This window comes from Plasmodium brasilianum, assembly GCF_023973825.1.
Source record: "Plasmodium brasilianum strain Bolivian I chromosome Unknown PB_00_06, whole genome shotgun sequence".
Lineage (NCBI taxonomy): Eukaryota > Apicomplexa > Aconoidasida > Haemosporida > Plasmodiidae > Plasmodium > Plasmodium brasilianum.
In genome coordinates, this window is record NW_027122933.1 from 15,534 (window position 1) to 34,946 (window position 19,413).

General features: G+C 18.8%; 3 protein-coding genes across 3 annotated transcripts; all 3 read right to left on the minus strand.

The window, feature by feature from the left end:
* Positions 1-760: 760 nt before the first annotated feature.
* On the minus strand, positions 761-1,742 carry MKS88_000195 (uncharacterized protein; the record flags this gene model as incomplete). The annotated part of the gene is made up of 2 exons (XM_067219281.1): positions 761-1,540; positions 1,668-1,742. The coding sequence occupies 2 exons, from the start codon at positions 1,740-1,742 to the stop codon at positions 761-763; spliced, it is 855 nt and encodes a 284-aa protein (XP_067070369.1).
* A 4,866-nt stretch (positions 1,743-6,608) lies between these two features.
* MKS88_000196 (uncharacterized protein) lies at positions 6,609-7,132 on the minus strand (the record flags this gene model as incomplete). The annotated part of the gene is made up of 2 exons (XM_067219282.1): positions 6,609-6,920; positions 7,049-7,132. 2 exons carry the CDS (start codon positions 7,130-7,132, stop codon positions 6,609-6,611), a joined length of 396 nt encoding a protein of 131 aa, XP_067070370.1.
* An 8,632-nt stretch (positions 7,133-15,764) lies between these two features.
* Positions 15,765-16,754, minus strand: MKS88_000197 (uncharacterized protein; the record flags this gene model as incomplete). Its single annotated transcript, XM_067219283.1, has 2 exons — positions 15,765-16,541; positions 16,668-16,754. The coding sequence occupies 2 exons, from the start codon at positions 16,752-16,754 to the stop codon at positions 15,765-15,767; spliced, it is 864 nt and encodes a 287-aa protein (XP_067070371.1).
* Between the last annotated feature and the right edge of the window lie 2,659 nt (positions 16,755-19,413).

A 19,413-nucleotide genomic window follows, 5' to 3' on the forward strand; every position in this document is an offset into this window, starting at 1 on the left:
AAAAATTAGAACCCTAATTTCATCGTACAAAATAGTCAAACATTTAAAAAACACTTTAAGTGCTTAATCTATATATTTATAGCTTCAATTTTATATTATCTAGAAGATGTTAGAAGTGCACTATAATAATTTTTTTAATAATTATGTTTTGTAACATATTTTTTATAAAACGTAATTTATAGACGTTATATTATGTTTTTTACTTAACATAAAAAAAATATGCACAAATACCAACAAAACAAGATGCATTTACAATCTATCGTTAAAAACCGAAGAGTATACTTTTACTTCTAATTTAAAACCAGTAATACATTTTCTTAATAACCTAAAAAAATAATAATTTTATACTTCAACCGTATATACAATAGAAAGAACTTATTGGTTACAATATAAATTATCACAAGAATTCTATAATATTATATGAATTTTTCTATAATATATTGATGTTAGTTCATATATATAAAAGACTTTTATAAAAATGAATTTAAATAGGAAAAATAAATATATATTATTACATATATATTTAGGCTGACATAATATTTTATGTTAAGAATTGAAATATATTAAAAGGTTAAAATTCACAAAAAAGTTAAGAATTTATTTTACACTTTTGTATAAAAGATGACACATATATGCAGGTTTATTTGTAAAACTTAAGTAATTATAGCTACATTTAATAAATAGATGACTAAAGATATTATAAATATTACTTCACATCAACAACTTCTTTATAAAAATAAATATATACATTAGCATTTAATTATTTTTTCGTGAACTTGATATTTTCAAATTTTTTAACTTTTTTATGGTAATAAACAATCCATAATATAAGTGTGACACCCAATATAATGAAAGGTAAGACATAAATTAGATAAACAAAAAAACTGCTTACATATGATTCAGTTATCTTTTTCACCGTTTTTCCCGATTTTCCTGCTTCTGATGTCACAATGCTTTCCCCTTTCTTGAAAAACCAACCTAAATGAGAAGTCCTCAGAAATTCATGAAATTTCTTTAACCAGTCTGGTATTAACATTTTCAAGAAGTAAAATAACCAATTTATAAACCCATTAGAACAAAAATAATCTAATATGAAGGATATTGGTAATAGAACAAACATTAATAAAGGTAATGCAAGTCGTAATCCGTACTTTTTACATATTATTTTTTTGTAAAGTTTATCACTAATCGTCCTATTGTTTTTAAGATAATTCTCATAATCAAGTTCCTTGAATATTTTTTTTTCTAAATGGGAATATTTTTTGGTTTCAAATATACAGCATTTATTTTTCATAAGTTTTTTATGGTATTTCTCATTCTTTAATGAAGTTCTACGTGATATTTTCTTTTTTCCTGTGACCCCCATTTCGCTCTCATGTACATTATATTTTTCTTGTATTCCGTTATTTGGTATCTCTTGTATTAAACGTACATTGCTTAAATACTTATCCTTTGTACATTTTGCTAGTAATCGATAATATCTTCCACACAATATTGTATCATGTTTGTATTTCTCTTCAAAATATGTGTTCCACGTGCTCTAAAAAAACAAAGAATATATTCATTATTTAAAATAATAATTAATTATATTCAAACAAAAAGTATTAATAAAAAGAACACACAAAATTTTTGAATGAAACAAACTTAATTTAAAAATATTTCCTTACAGAATCATTATAAAATTGGGAAATCCATGTTAATAGGACAAAAGCGACAATTTTAATAAATAAGAGTAACTTCATTGTTTGTTCCTTGACGTTAATTACTTATATTTTAATATATTCATAAAATAATAAATTAACAATAGTAAAATATTAACTTAATATTAAAGGATAACTTATTATTGATTTAATTTCTTTTTTCTATTCTATTTTATTTTTTCTTAAAAACATGATAAAAAAAATATATATAATTTTTTTGACAATAGAGACAAGTATAAATAACTTTAAATGTATATTATATAATTTTAATTTTATTTTTAAAAAACTAATTTTAATTAAAATAGAATAACTTGAATTTATCCCTAAACATTCTGAATATATGATTAAATCATTTAATAGAGTAACTAAATAATGTTTTTAATTAAAACTTTAAAAAATAAAATAATAAAAAAATATAAAATTTTTCATATTTATAAATATTGAGTTGATGCAGAATATATACTGTAAATACTATAGTATATGTAGAATATAGAATGTATAGAATATATACATTACACTGTTCTCTACATCGAAATGATTATAACTAATTTTGACAATGTTTTATTATTAATATAATTGTATAAATATTATATATTGGAAAAACTTGTTATTATTGTTTAATTTTATTAATTAATATAATAATATTAATAATGATAAATACAAAAATCAAAATGTTAGCATAACATCATATGATATATTAATTATAACAATATCTTTCTTTAATGGTCTATAATATATTTAAAATATTTAATGTATTATATTCAACCAAATATATAAAACGTTTCCTATCTTATTGGTGAATAAATTATAATTTTTTGTTTTTCTATAACAATTTTTTTAATTTTTAATTTTTTATTATTTATAATATTATGTGTAAATGTAATATTTTAAAATTGCATACTTAATATATTATTTTTTTTTTTTTAATCATATATATAAAGAATATAAGTTAATATATATTCTGATGAACAATAAAATAAACAAGCTGAAAAAATAAAGTAATTTTCAAATATATATAGTATTACGATTATTTTTTCAATTCGTAATAAAAAGTATTTGTTTCCAAAAGGAATCAGTTATTTGATATATGCTTTTACATAATCTATTAGAATATTTCCATATATTTTTTATTTTTCCTTTATTAGGAACAATGTATTAACAATATATTTCATTATTTCTTCATTCTCTTTCATGTCACATATTTTCTTATGGTTACGCCTTTGTAAGCTTTCCCCTATTACTCTTATAGTATTTGTATTCATAAATTTTTTTTTTAATTCAGATAAATTTGCATATTTAAACCAAAATGATTCTTTTTAATAATAATTCCTCGTCAAAAATGTTCTTACCTTGACAAAAAGTTTTTCAATCTTATATATTTACAATTCCTTTTTTTCATCATGTTCAACATGATTATTTTATGTTTTCCTCGGTATCTGAATGATTTTATTTTTTATTGATATAATTTAAATTCTTCATATTTTTGATTGGTAAATATTAAAAGAAGCATTTTGTTCTATGTGTATACTTTATTCATATATTCGTCTAATTACATTATATATATCATTGCAAATAATTGTACTGTTAATATCTTTATTTTACAATTATGAAATTCATTGAAAACTTCTTTATCTTTTAAACTTCCTAAATTATCGTTAACGAACATTCTTTAACTCCGGTACCACACATTTGTATTTCACTTTTATAAATCTTAATCATTTTCATAAATCATCATTTAAAATATTATTTTGTTATGAATAATTTCTTCATTAGCCATTTTTTTATGCATATTTCTACATTTTCTGTACAAAATGTAAAGCAACGAAATTTTCAGTTCATAAAGTTCACTTATCCTCTTATATATACATAAGTTTAATTATTCATTCTTTCCATATAATCTTTTAATTATGTAATTGAACTTATATTTTGCCTACTATTTTATTCTATAACTCGTTTTATATTTGCAAAATAAATTAAAATTTCATAACGCATTTTTTAAATTCAAATTAGACTCATTTTATACAATATATATAGTTGTTTTTTTTTCATGTTTTCCACGTAATCCTACATATATTTTTAATTAATATCACTTTTTAAATACTCATTTATCATTTTTTTATTGATATGATACTTCTATATTTATATTCATAATACATTTTTTATGCTTTTTTTTTTTTAAACATATTTCTATATTCATGTATGAACATTTCTCGATTTCAGCTACCCTTTTTACAATCTCAGTGACAACATAGGCTTTTGGATCCTTTTACGTTTATGCAGAAAATAGTAATTACCTATTATTAACAGTTTATTAGATATATTTCTTTTTTTTTAGTTTTTTATAAATTATAAGTATAAATAATGGTATCAATAATTTGAGATTAGGTTTTTTTTATAAGCGGAATTTTATATAAAACATTGAGTGAAAAAGAACAATATGTGAAGGCTATTATGTTATATTAAAATCCCTAGAAACCTTCTATTTTATATTTAATATTAGGTAAAAGTACGTATCTATTTTTTATTATTGTATATTAAAAACAAAGTTTCTAATCTAGAATAAATACTATATAATTTCCTTTTTATTCAGTAACACCAACTTGCATAATTACCTATGTACTAAAAAAGTAAATTAAAATTTGTTTTTAAACCATATATTATTATAAATTAATAAATTTTTAATAAGAATTTAATTTACATATTTTACATGGAAATGTACAAATTGTGTTTTATACTCTTGCATTTTATATATAGCAAACTTTATAAATGTAAAATCTCGTATTTGCAAACAAAAAAAAAAAATTAATACTTGACAAAATGTATCAAAAAATCTATAAATAATGTCATATTAATAATTGTTCTAAAAAAAATGGCATTCTGTGTAATATCTCACACATGAGTACATTTAAAATGAGCAAAATTATGATAACTATATGTTTTCAGAGTTAATTGGTGAATTTATAAAAATTGTTCAAAAGAATGAAATAGAAATATTAAAAAGTATTAAGATTAAAGCATTCAAATATAAAATTAAAGAAATATAAATCTTTCAATAAAATGAAAATAATTATTAAAATGGAGTTCCGAGAACTATAATAATTTACAGTGAAGACATTGATAACTTTTTCAAAGACTTTCAATAATTATGCGTAAAAAAGGGAATATTGAATTAAGTTGAAAAATAAAAAAAAATATATAATTACTTAAATTATTAAAATATACATCATTAATGAATTATATAAATTCCTAATTTTTTATCATTACGAAAAAGAAATAAGTTGTAATTATACAATTACTTAACTTATGCATTTGAGAATATGTCATTTTAATCTTATCCCTTTTTGTTAAAAATACAAACTCCCTTTTATATGAGAACAAAATACTTATGATTTTTATACTGTTAAAAATATTTGATTAGTTAGTTATAAAATTCTTTCCATGAAATAATAAATGGGAAACATAGTTAATTTAAATTTTGTATTACTTAAATAAAAATGATAATAATTATACCAAACAGATGTTATATGATATGAATATAAATAATATTAAAAAAAAAAGAAGTATCACAAAAAAGTGATCTACAAATATCTGAATAAGTTTAATTCATTAATTTAATATATTAATGATATAAAAATAAAAATATAATATATAGTTCATTTATATAGTAATTTCAGTAAAATATATATTTAATTTATTTATACAGAATAGAAATAAATGCATTATTAAGGACATTAATAAGTGATAATCTGTTTTAAGTTTTTATTTAATTTTATTGATTTAGAATATCCAAGCCATTAATCATTTATAAATAATACATAATGGAAAAGGTAGATTTTTTTTATTATATATTTATAGTTTCACATTTATACAATGAAAAAAAAAAAAATATATCATTTAAATTATTTTTACAATAAATATGATTTGTTGAATATTTATCAAAAATGTACATTATATAATAATTATTAAGTCTTTTTTTATTAAAATATATACATTTATACACATATGTATCAATTTAATATAAAATATTCATTTCCGTATGTAGAATACGAAAGACGGCATATCTACATTTAATTTAAAATCCATAACTGATTTTCTTAAAAACCATATAAAACAATAATATTAGACCAGAAAAAGATACAAAATGAAAAGAAAAATATTTTAGTACAAATATATATCATAGCAGTTCCACATAATTATTTGAACTATTCAATTATATATTCGTTTTAAAGCATAAATATATATATTCGTAGAAATATATCTTAATACACAAATATATATGTTATACCATAACATCTAGATAAGAAAAACACATTAATTAAAATCCAAATTTGAAAACTTTAAAACATTCTAATAAACAAATAAACGTAAATGATGTATTTTTATTGTTGTATATAAGGTGTTCAGCTACACATATGTGCACTTATAATATAATATGATATTAATTATATATATGCTTTTTAAGTATGTCACTAAAATTACTACAATTATTTCGTCATATTGACAAATTTATTACAAAAAAGTATATATAGCTGATTATACAATTTACTCCGTCATTAATTTAATTTTGTTATATTTTTCATTATTTCTTAAGATCTTGTATATTCCAATAATAAGCATAACAGATAACGTAATCATAATTACGCTAAATAATGCTAAATAAATATAAAATTGTTCAAGCTTCTTCAACTTACCTATATAATCATACAATTGACCAAATAATGGGATACTTTTAATCTTACTTTCCAAATCTTTCCAAAAATCAAATATTGGCAATATTGCTAATCCTATGCCCAAAAACAAAAAAATAAAAAATTGAGTAACTCCAAAACGGTAACTTCTGAATTTTATTTTTTTTAAAGCAATATTACAAATTCTCCTCTTATTTTCCAAAAAATTATCATAATCTTTTTATTTTATCCACTTTTTTTTAAAATGGAAATGTTTTCCATCAAATATTCCACTATTATAATCCACAACTTCTGTATAGTATTGTGCCTTATTTAATAAATTTCTATCACATTTTTTGTTCTTTACATTACCCCATTTTTCATTTCTAGATACATATTTTTTTTCATACTCTCTATTAATTTGTGTACTTTCTTTTAAAACCGGAGTATTTGAATACTTATCCTGTTTATATTTTGATAATAATCGATATTTTCTTGTGCCTAATTTTCTATCAGTATTACAGATACCATCCAAATATTTGTTGAACTTTCCCTAAAAATTCAGAGTATATATTATTAATTTAAAAAATAAATGATTCATACTAAACAACATTATTAATAAAAATAATATAGTAACTATATTGAAAATAAAAATTTTTTTAAATAATATTTTCGTATTACATTATCGTTAAGATGATATGTCCAAATTAAAAAAATAAAAGCAGTAATTTTAATAAATAAGAATAACTTAATTTTTTGGTCCATATTAAAAATCTTTAATATTCTAATATATACAATAAGTAAAAAATAATAATATTAATATAATATTCTGTTAATGATAAAATTCAGTATTATCTTTTATAATATAATTTTATTATTCCTTTGTAAATACCTATTAAAATTCATTATTTGTAATACATTTTATAAGAGGGACAAAAAAAATTTCATAATATGCCGTAAATATTTTATTTTAATGTAAATGATTTATTCAATAGTAAAATAATCTTATTTCATTAAAAATTATTCAAAACAGAAATATAATAATTAATACAGCGCAGGATTAATATAATTTTTTTATTAATACTTTTTAATAATGAAAAAAGATTTCTAAATATTTATATATACAGAGTATATGTAGAATATAGATTTTATGGAATACAGAATGTAGATTGTATATAATATGGATAATTCATTTATTTATATATTATTGGAAAAATTGCTATTTTTATCCATCTTAGAAATTAATAATTTTTATTTTATATATATTATATTTTTGAAAATTTTTTATTATTTCTAAAAAATATTAATTATTATAATAATTGTAATAATGGATAAAAATAATTTTATAAGGCACATAGTTTTATGTTATTTAGAGAATCTTCATCAGTTACAATGTAAACATATGTATTTTTTTTTTGTTTTATACATATTTTAAACAATACACATAATATAATAACTAATATATGACAAAATATATATTTTAAGGGTAATTATGGACTTATCTTTTTTTTTTCTTTATACAAATATTAATTATATATATTTTATACTATATTTTATAAATTAAAAGTTCTTAATTTTGGGAACATAATAATGTTTATTTTAATTATATATATGTATATGCGTATTTGTATGAAATCTTATAAAAGAAAGAAAAATGTCGATATACATTTATTCTTGTATAAAATATAATAGTGCCAAAATACTGCTGCGCTAAAAAGGTATTAGATAAATTCCATTAAGAATAAAAATACGTATATTTTTGATTATCAAATTATTTTATACTGAATTTTTAGGTGATTCATATAAAATATGATTAAGTAATTGTAATAAGTATTTAATACATGTATATAATATTTCCTTCATTATTAAAACATTCCAATACACAAATTAATAATATTCTATCTATGTTATTACTCGGGATTAAAATTGTACTAACAGAATTTGATAATATTAATCTAATAATCTTTACGTAAGCCCAAACCGCTATATATATATATATATATATATATATTATATAAAGAAAAATACAATTCCACAAAATATCACAAATTTAAATATAAAGAAATAAACAATATAATAGGCTTCCTAATATTTTCGTTAACACAGTGACCAATGCATGTTTTGTATTTATTTAGAAATATTAAATTCAAGATCTACAGGTTCAGCTGTATTTATTAGAATAAATGAAATATTTAATATTTTTCTTGCATAAGTTAATACATTTTCAAATCTACATTTTTCACGTTTAACAAATTAAATATTAATATTATTATACGTTTTATTTTTTAAATTACGGAAGAGCAGTATTTAAAAAATTATAGTTATTCATATTAAAAAACTAATAAAATTTTACTAAAAATGAAAAAACTTATCCTTATGTGAGTAATGCTTTTATACATAATAGAGAATAATATTTTAATTAAAATATAAAATAACTTACATAAATAATAAAATAGCTATTAAACATTTATGAACTAATTTATATATATGAAATGATTATTACAATACATTTATATTTTAAAAAAAAAAATTATTATTTGAAAAAATCCTTAGTCATTAATAAAAATCCTTTATATATTTTCATATATTAAATATTCCATTACTGCTCTTGTAGAAGCATATACAATGAAAAAACTCACTGTGTCAAAAATATATAAATAATTGTCTATATATAATGATGTCATGGTAACAAATAAGTATTTATCCTTAAAATTTAGTTGAATACTATTTTATGGATAACTTAAATTCATTATAAATATTTTACTCATTTTAAATATCTACTTCTAGTTTTAGACGAAAGAAAATAATTAATTTTTTTATTATACATTCTAATATATGATTAAAATTGGTTTTAATACATATTATCTTAATTGTGTAAACGACAAAGATATATTTCTTTTTATTATAGAAATATAAGTAATTTTTATCAAAAATAGTTAACTCCAACAATAATATAACATAAAAAATAAGATGCCAATTGGGGTATAAGCTTCTCATTTAATTATAAAGTATTATAAATTATAACAACCATAAAACTATATTCATATTACCTATTTAATATATGCGAAATATATATATATATATATATATATATATATATATATATATATATATATAATAAAAATATTTTGTATGAAGTCTTTTAATTTATTTTTCCCATAATAATTTTTTTTTATTAAATATTATTTGTTAAACTTATATTAGTATATAAAGCACGCATAAACCAAAAAGAAAAATAAAAAAAAAGCCAACAAAAATAATAATAAAATTTTCTTTATTCTGTTTTATCTAATAAATGAATTACTTATTTAAATGTATACTTCACGCTGGATTTGTTTGTATATATTCTTTATTAATATATATATATATATATATAAATATAATTCCATGCGTGTCTTTATTTTGTGTAGAATATTGCAAACTTATGTATCTACGTAAAATTCCATTTGTGAATATATAAACCTATATTCATATATAAGATTTTCTACCTTCAGTTAGAACAAATTAACTTTTACTATTCCTCTTTATATATTTGCATTTTTTACATTCATGCTTGTTCTTTATCTGTCCATACTTTAAATGTATTAATTAAAACACTATTAACAAATCATCCATAAATTCATTCAAAAGTCAGTTTCCAATTTTGACGTTATATAGGACGGGGATACACTTAAATTATTTTTGTTTTTACAACTAATTAATATAAACAATTTCCTTAATAGGTGTACTATCATATATGTTTTTTGTTAATCGTTTGCATTATTAACAACATTAAGAAAAACTTCTATTTCAATGAAATTCATGCATTGGCAATATTCTATTTTTCATTCATCAGAATTTTATCATTGATCTCATTCTTTCCTGTGCCCATAAACTTACACATACATGAGAATAACTACAAGGGAAAACATAAAAAACTAGTTTGAGACATAACGTATAAATAAATTTCCAGTATGCAAAGTTTGTATTTATTTATATGTATATTTATATGTATGTATGTTCGCACTTTTATGACTTTTCAATATAAATACTCTAACATGTAAAAATAAATCTAGTTCATGAAAAATATATATATATATGCGTGCTATATGCATCCTCAAGAATAAACTCATGAATAATATTATCCGATGAATGTACACAAACATGAATGTAATTGGTCATTAAGAATTTTTCAAATATTTATATACATAAATATATTTTATAAAAATAAATACCTTATTCCATTTTGTTTTCATTTTAAATAATTTTAATATACATTTTTACCTTTATAAAAGTATTTTTCCAATGAGTTCCTTCGTTCGTGTCTTATATGATGGATACAATAACATAAAAAAAAATTTACATATATATGTATGAACCTCAGTCATTACAACTTGCTCAAACAATGTCGTAAGATGAAATAGATAAATCAATCCACAGATAATACATCTTACTTATTCTTTTTACTATTATTTTTTGTTATGAATACTCCGCTTATTTATGAAAATATTAATTCATTAACTATATTAACAATATAGTCAAATAATTCAACATATATTTTAAAGTTTAAAAATAAATATACCTTTATTGAAATATAAGATATAAAATGTATCTTTATATATAAAAGGATGCATTACGTCATATAGGTATACATAACTAGCCTTATACAGGTATCTATACTAATTTACATATATAAATGTTTATATGCAGATGTACGTATGCACAATTGTAGGAACACGTATATATACACTGCATAGAAACATGCATGATTCACGGAAGTTCTTTGAAAGAAATTGTTTTAAATTTTTATATTCCCGATTCCCAAGGAAGTACATAAATGCATGTTTATATTCCTGGTTTGTATCTTTTTTCTATCAAGTAAGAAAAAAAAAACAAACCAGAAAAATATTGCAAAATTGTACACTTCCTTTTTTCTTATTGTCACTTTTGCATTATCCTTTATCTGCATATCCATACGATGTCTTTATAAAAACATCTTCGTAATAGTCATTTAATCATAAAAAAATAGAGGTACTAAAAGTTTCATTATACTTATGTATATGGTATTATTCTTCAAATATTATTTATCTTTTTTTTTTTTCCTTATTTATATTTGTTTTGTTGTAACCTTTGAATGATTTTGTTAGTTATGGTTTTACTTATCCTACTATTCTTCCTTTTTCAACATATCTTTCTTTAATGAAAACTATATCCTTTAATAAAGACGCATATAACTTAATAAAAAGAAAATAAGTTCTTCGTACCATTCGTTCTTTTATTACTACAATGTACACATTGTTAATATGAACAATTCTCAATTTTTGGTTCATTAAAAAATTTCCTTATGCCCACCACAATAATATTTAAGGATACAGTAGAACACCAAGCACATAAAATAAAATGATTTTTATTATTATAGTTACATATTTTACAATCATTATAAAAAATTCCATGTTATATTCGTAATTAGGTAACTTTTTGACAATTCCAAAATTCAAAATCCTTTACGCTTTAATTTTAAAAAAACTCACATTAATAAATTTCATGAAATTTTAATAAGATTTTAATTTTTAATTAAAACGTTTTAAATATTAACAGCAAAGATTACGAAAAGCATGAGTTTGGGTAAAATGAAGAAGTAAAAAAGTAAGATAAATATGATAAGTCAAAATATGAAATTAAAAACTTTAGATACATATGTACAAATGTAATTTACATTACTTACATAAATATATATATACATATGTAAAAATAATTCAAAAAGTTAAAAAAAAGAAAAAAAGTAATTAAAATATGATTACATATTCAATAATGATGCCTCTGGACATATATGCATTAATATGCAACAAATGGTATAACGTATATAATAATATACATTGAATAATGACTATAAATATTCTCGTTTTATTTTTTTTATACTTTTAAATATTCAATATTTTGATATAATACAGTTTACTATTTTTGTACTTTTTTATACAAGTATATTCCTATTTTTTAGAAATTTAACTAAATAGAAATATAATTCAATTCCAAATTAACTATAAAAATTAAATGATTTTATACATATAAAATGGAGACATGCATATTTGAGAAATAAGAATAAAATTCAATGTACCAGAAATTGAAATAAATACAACTATATATATAAAAAAAGTAGGAAGAGAGTAGAGATACATAGGAAATAATCCATAGTTGACACAAAATTTTATATATAAAATTCATGAAAGCAAAGTAGTGAGCACTCTTGTATTGTTATATCATCTATCAGATACGTAACCTGGAAATTATTGTTATCCATAAGGAAAGAAACACAAAATTATCACAACAGTGCGATTCTCTATATTTACTTCTCATAATACTTTACCTAATTTCTTCATTAAATAAAAGAGTTTTGTTTTGTTTATTTATTACATATTATTTTAAACGATCATTAAGCGCAACAATTATGAATATATATATGTACATTTATAATTCCTTTACATGAGGAGAAAAAATAAAAAATCACTAAATATATTGTGACATTCACAAATTATGAATTAAATGAATATATATTATATTAGTAACTATAAATACATTATTTTTTCATTTATATAAATACTTATTCATATTAATATTTGTATATTTTATTTCTTTATATATAAAAATAGAAATGTTTTAGTTAAACTAATTTTTTGTTGTTCTTTAATTAACATTTTTTATAGTCCACTCTTAAATTAATATATAATTTCATCTTTAAATGCTAAATTTTTTTAAAGTGTAATATAAGTAAATATTAAAAAATTATAGTTAAATAAATAATAATTTTATATTACTGGATTGTACTTCATCGATAAAAGTTATTACAATAAAAATAGTATCTAGTAGCAACATTATTTTCATATAACATCAAAAAAAAAATTATTATAGAATTTGATGCGAAAGGATGTATAGCAATTATAATTAAAAATAATATTATTTAACATAAATTATGATTAATAACATATTGGTATCTTAATTATCCTATCTTTGAAATTATATATACTATAACTTAAGCGGAACGGTAAATCAGGTAAAACAAATACAATTACATATATGGAACTCTACATATATGGGTTTTATCTTAGATTTAATGAAAATTATTAGTCAATAATAACATAGAATTATATAAAATGTTTTTAAAATTATCCTTAATTAGAAACATATGTTTAATGTAATTATGTTATTTTCTTCAATATGTAGTATTTAATTGTAATACCGATATTATTATTTGAAATATTATTGATATCCTAGATATAAAGTTCTTCGAACATTTCATAGAAATTTACAATACACATTTATTATAATATATAACCTGAAAGAAAGCTAAAAATTATATATTTATTTACAAGCACTTATTTTGACTTAGCACTATCGTTGTACCAATAAATATAAAAATATTTACAATATGAAATATAGGAAATAAAATGAATGTTAAAAATTGTTTTGCAATATTTTTTTCGAAATATCAAATGAATATGCACAGATATTAATTTTTATATTGTTCGTAGCTAAACATGTAGCAAACAAAATAAAATTGTTTCTATTTCAAATAATTATTTCGGTTTATAACAATTGGAAATGTATAAAACAGAAAAAGTATATTATAGCAAAAAAAAAATTATTCCATACATATATATACTTTATATTTCTAAATGAAAACATTTTAATTATATATAATAATAATTAATATTAACAAAAAAAAATATATATATATATATATATATATTTATTATAATTCTTATTAGTACTTTTTTATTCTACACAAGCAGAACTGTACATATATGGTAATATTATTTTCTATGTGTTTTAAGTACATTCTTTAAAATACATATATATATATAATGTTATTTAATTAAATAAACAGTACATTTTTAAATACATATAGTTATGACAACTAAAATATATATTAATATTATATGATATATTTATTTTTAATTTATATAAAATCAATTTTTATATAACATATATTCGAAAAATGTTTACATGAGGAACCTTTTCCATTATACTCATTTAAATAAAAATTAAAAAAAAAAATACAGTAATATTTTTAATACAACTTATTTGGAAACGATTAGCATATAAATAACATTTTAAGTATTTATATGTTATCTATAAAAAAACAAATAATTATTGTACTCTTAAGCTCTTTTTTAAAATTGACATTATTTGTATAAACAAACTGCTGATCCTTAGTACACCCTGCTTATATTTATATACTCCTTTTTTTAAGACATTATTACTTTACGTAATACATATATAGAAAAGTGTAAATAATAGAATATACATATAAATATTTATCTCCACAATAATACACTACTTCAGAAATGAATATATTTATTTTCATTACCCCAAATGACAATTATTATTTGTATAGGACTACAACATACATTTAGTGATGTATTATTATGAAAAAACAATGAAAATAAAAGAATATTATTTCCAAATATCATGTATTAATATATTATTTCATACGGTTGATTAAGTTTATCCTTTAATGATTAAAAAAATAAAAAAATATATGTATATATTAATTTATAAATTTTTTTTTTAGTGTCCAATTAATTCATTTTCCAAAATTAAATTAATATGACAATTAAATACAATAATAAGATAAAAAAAATTTACTCTTCTTTATCTATAAGTACTTAGAATTTCTATATCAGAAGAAAGTTATAAATAACCCATATTTATAAAGATATTACTATATTTTGTATTTACATATTCCCTTTTTTATTATTCAAAAACAAAAAAAATAAAACGAAGTTATTTTAAAAAGTATTTATAAAAAATATATTCTCTAACATGTTTTCCATAAAAAACACATTACATAGTATATGTTAAGTCATTTTTAAATAAATACATAGTTATATATATGAATAATACAAAATTTATTCACTTTGCTTCAGTAAATATAAAAAAAGCAATTTAATTTTTAATTTAAAAATAACGATTCATTTTTTTAATTTTGTTATCAAATTATAATTTTAGAATGGAACAAGGTCAAAAATAGAAATTATCATTTTATTCAGTTCAAATATAAATTAATGGGAGAACTGATTAAAATTATGTAAAATTTTCTATTACATATAAAATTTAAAGATAAAAATATATTTTTCATATAAATCTATTTACATATTCAAATATATATATTTATTCAACATATTTAATTAAACAGATGCAATCAATTAATATGAATTCCACAAATAATTAAAATTTTTAATTCACAAAAAAATTAAGAACATATTTTTTTAAAATTGTATATCAAAAAGTATAAATATATACATTTATAAAATTTAAGTAATTTACGAATGTTTATTCAGCATAGAACTATAAGTAATATAGGTACTGCTTTATATTAAAAACTACTATTTACAAAAGAACACGTTTTTTAATATACATTTTATCTTTTCCCAAACTTAATTTTTTGATATTTTTTTACTTTTTTATGGTAGATAATAATAGCTAATATAACTGTAACACCTAATATTAAGAATGGTAGAAAATATATAATATAACCAAAAAATCCTTCTACATATGCATGAAATCCATTTGCATTTGTTCCTACCGTTTCCTTTCTATTCCATGGTATTTTATTCGTAGATTTCAACAACGAACCTAAAGAGGACTTCTCCAAGCATTCGTGAAATTTTCTGTACCACCCGTCTGAAATGATTTTCAATACATAATATAAACCTCCCATAATACCTTTAAAGCCAAAAAAATCTAATATCATAGATACTGATAACAACAAAAACAATATTAAAGGTGCAGCAATTCGTAATGAGAATTTTTTAAGTATTATTTTTTTGTAAAGCTTATCACTAATTGTCTTGTTATTTTCAAGAAAATCTATATAATCCAGTTCTTTGAATATTTTTTTTTCTATACGGGATAATTTTTTGGTATCAAATATAGTACTTCTGTTTTTCACAGCGTATTTACATCCTCCTTTATTATTCACTGAACGTCCATCCGAATGTTTCCTTTTCCGCATGTTGCCTTTTTCATTTATATATATATATTTTTCATTATTAATTACATTATTTAGTATATCTTCTTTTAAATGTGTACTATTTAAATCCTTAAATTGTTTACATTTTTCTAGTAATCTATAAGTTCTTATATCTAATTTACTTCCTTTGATGTGCTTTTCACATAGGAAGTTGTCAAACATACTCTATAAAACAAGGTAAATATTTATTAATTATATCAATAAATATTCTTATGTTAAATGATAGTATTAATTAAAATTATACAGTAAATATATTAATAGAATATGTATCTTTAAATAATATTATTATACCATACTACTAAAGAAATGATACATCCAACTTAAGATGATAAAAATATAAATTTTAATAAAAAAATGTAACTTAATTTTATGTTCCATGATATAGATTTCAATATCCTAATATATTCAGTTGAGAAAAAATAAACAGTAATATAATATTTATATAATAATATAAGATTATATAATATATTTAAAAAAATTTATTAATGCTTTTTAAGAGCTTAGTGAAATTTATATGATAATATTGTTTTCTAAAATAGAGGCAAACAAAAAAAAATTTAAGTAATATTATAGAACTTTTTTTTTTAATTTTATTTTTAAAAAACTAATTTTCATTAAAATAAATCTATTTTCATTGTTTCATAAATGTTTAATATATATTATTCAATAATATAATATTGTAAGTTAATTAAATAAAACTTTATTAATTTTTTTAAAAATAAAAAAAGAAGAAAATATAAAATTTCTTGATATTTCTGAATGCTCAATATAAGTAGAATATAGATACATGTACTATACAATGTATAGAATATAGATAACATATTGTTCCATATTTTCAGATAATGACAGCTAATTTAGAAGATATTTTTATACTCTTTATTATAATATATATATATATACTGGAAAATGTTATTATTCTTAAATAATATTAATTATTATGATTTTTTTATTAGTATTAATAATAAATATAAATATGTATATATATATATATTGTATAACCTCTGTTTTTATATAATTTATATAGCTTAGATTAATTACTATATAAACTTATGCCTTCTTTTATAAACTATATTATATTTAAAAAATAGAATTTATAATATACTAATAAATCTATAAAAAAACATATATTTTATTGATAAAATAAATAATATTTTCTTCCTTTATAATAATTTTTGAAATTAATAACTCTTCATGAATTTTAATCTAAGCCATTTGTTTATAATATATTTTTAAATCCTTCTTAAGTTTTTTAAATAAACAAATTTAAAGCAAATACAATAAAATAATAGGAAAAAAAATGAAATTTAATGCAATGCTTGTATTAACTTTAGTAACTTCTTAATAATCTCACATGATATATAAATTATTATAATTCCGTCTATAATATAATTATACAATATATTTTTTTAATAATATATTTTTACCATGAATATTGAATCTATTTTTATAAAATGCAATTTATTAAACATTACATAAATGTTATACGAAAATAAAAAATGTATGCAAACTCTTATTTAATATAACAATATATTAACACATAAAAATCATAATTCAATACTTAATATTGCTACTAAATAAGATATTACACTAATAATTTTTGACTATTTCTTATCAATAACTAAAAATAAAAACTTAAAAATTAAATCTGTGTATATAATTTATATATTTAAAAAGAATTCCTTTTTTTATTTCTATAATTTTATTAATGATATTATTTTTAAAGTTACTAAAAAACGAGAAATACTAAATATAAACTATAGGTATTTACATATATCCTTAAAATAATAATAAATAGTCGCTTAATACACTTATAGACAACGAAAAAACGTAAAATATATATATATATATATATATATTTATATCAGATCAAATTATCGCAAAAAGTATATTTTTATTTGAATTACACCTAAGGATAATTTTGTTTATTACAATATATAACACATTTTTAGAAATTTACAAGTCCAAAATAAAAAAAAATTTTTGGTACATAATATCTATGAGTATATCACTAAATTTAACTCATTATTTTAATATTTGAATAAACTAAAAAAAAAAAAATATATATGTATATAATAATATTTTATTAATTTACAATTTAACCTATATTTAATTAATTTTTGCAATACTGAATTAACTCTAAAGTTATGAACAAAGTTACGATAATTGGTTTCAACGATTAACTTAATTGTAATGATTTACACAATGTAAGTTAATTATAACTAATCTATAATTAAAAAAGATATTATGTAATTATATGTACGTAATTTTACATTTAAACGATCTAAAAAAAATAAAATTCTATTAACAGTATTTTTACAAAAAATATTTTTTGTTTAATATTTCATATAAATTAATTTTATGTAATAAATAATAAGTCTTTTTTTCATCATAAAAAATATATATACACTTATTCATTCATCATCATATATTAAGTTTTTTTCACAAAATACAAAACAAGAGAGACTAACGTTTAATTTCATATAAAAAATACATTATCTTAATCATCTGAACAAATAGTGATTGTAGACTACAACATGATGTAAAATAAAAAGTAAAACTGTCTAGTGCAATTTCAAATTTTCACAGATCTAAAATATTACAATAATTGTGTTATTATATATTCGATTTTAATTCCAAATATATATATTAATAAAAAGTTATTTAAATATACTAATATACATATTATTCCATAAATTTTTATTAAGTTATAATACTAATTTAAATTAGAAAATATAAAATGATAAGTTCAGATTCACTAAAAAACGAAGAACATATAACATTATACTATCATATAAACAACAGCAATAATATATGTGTATTTATAATATTTTATTAATTATATGCAAGTTTATTAAGTGAATCACTAAAAATATTACAGCTATTATTTCTTTATATTATAGGTTCTATACAATAAAATATATATTCCTTATTATTCATTTTGTTCAGTCATTAGATTAATTTTTTATATTTTTCATTATTTATAAAAATAATAGTAGTCGCTATTATTAGTATAACAAATAATATTATAACTAGTATA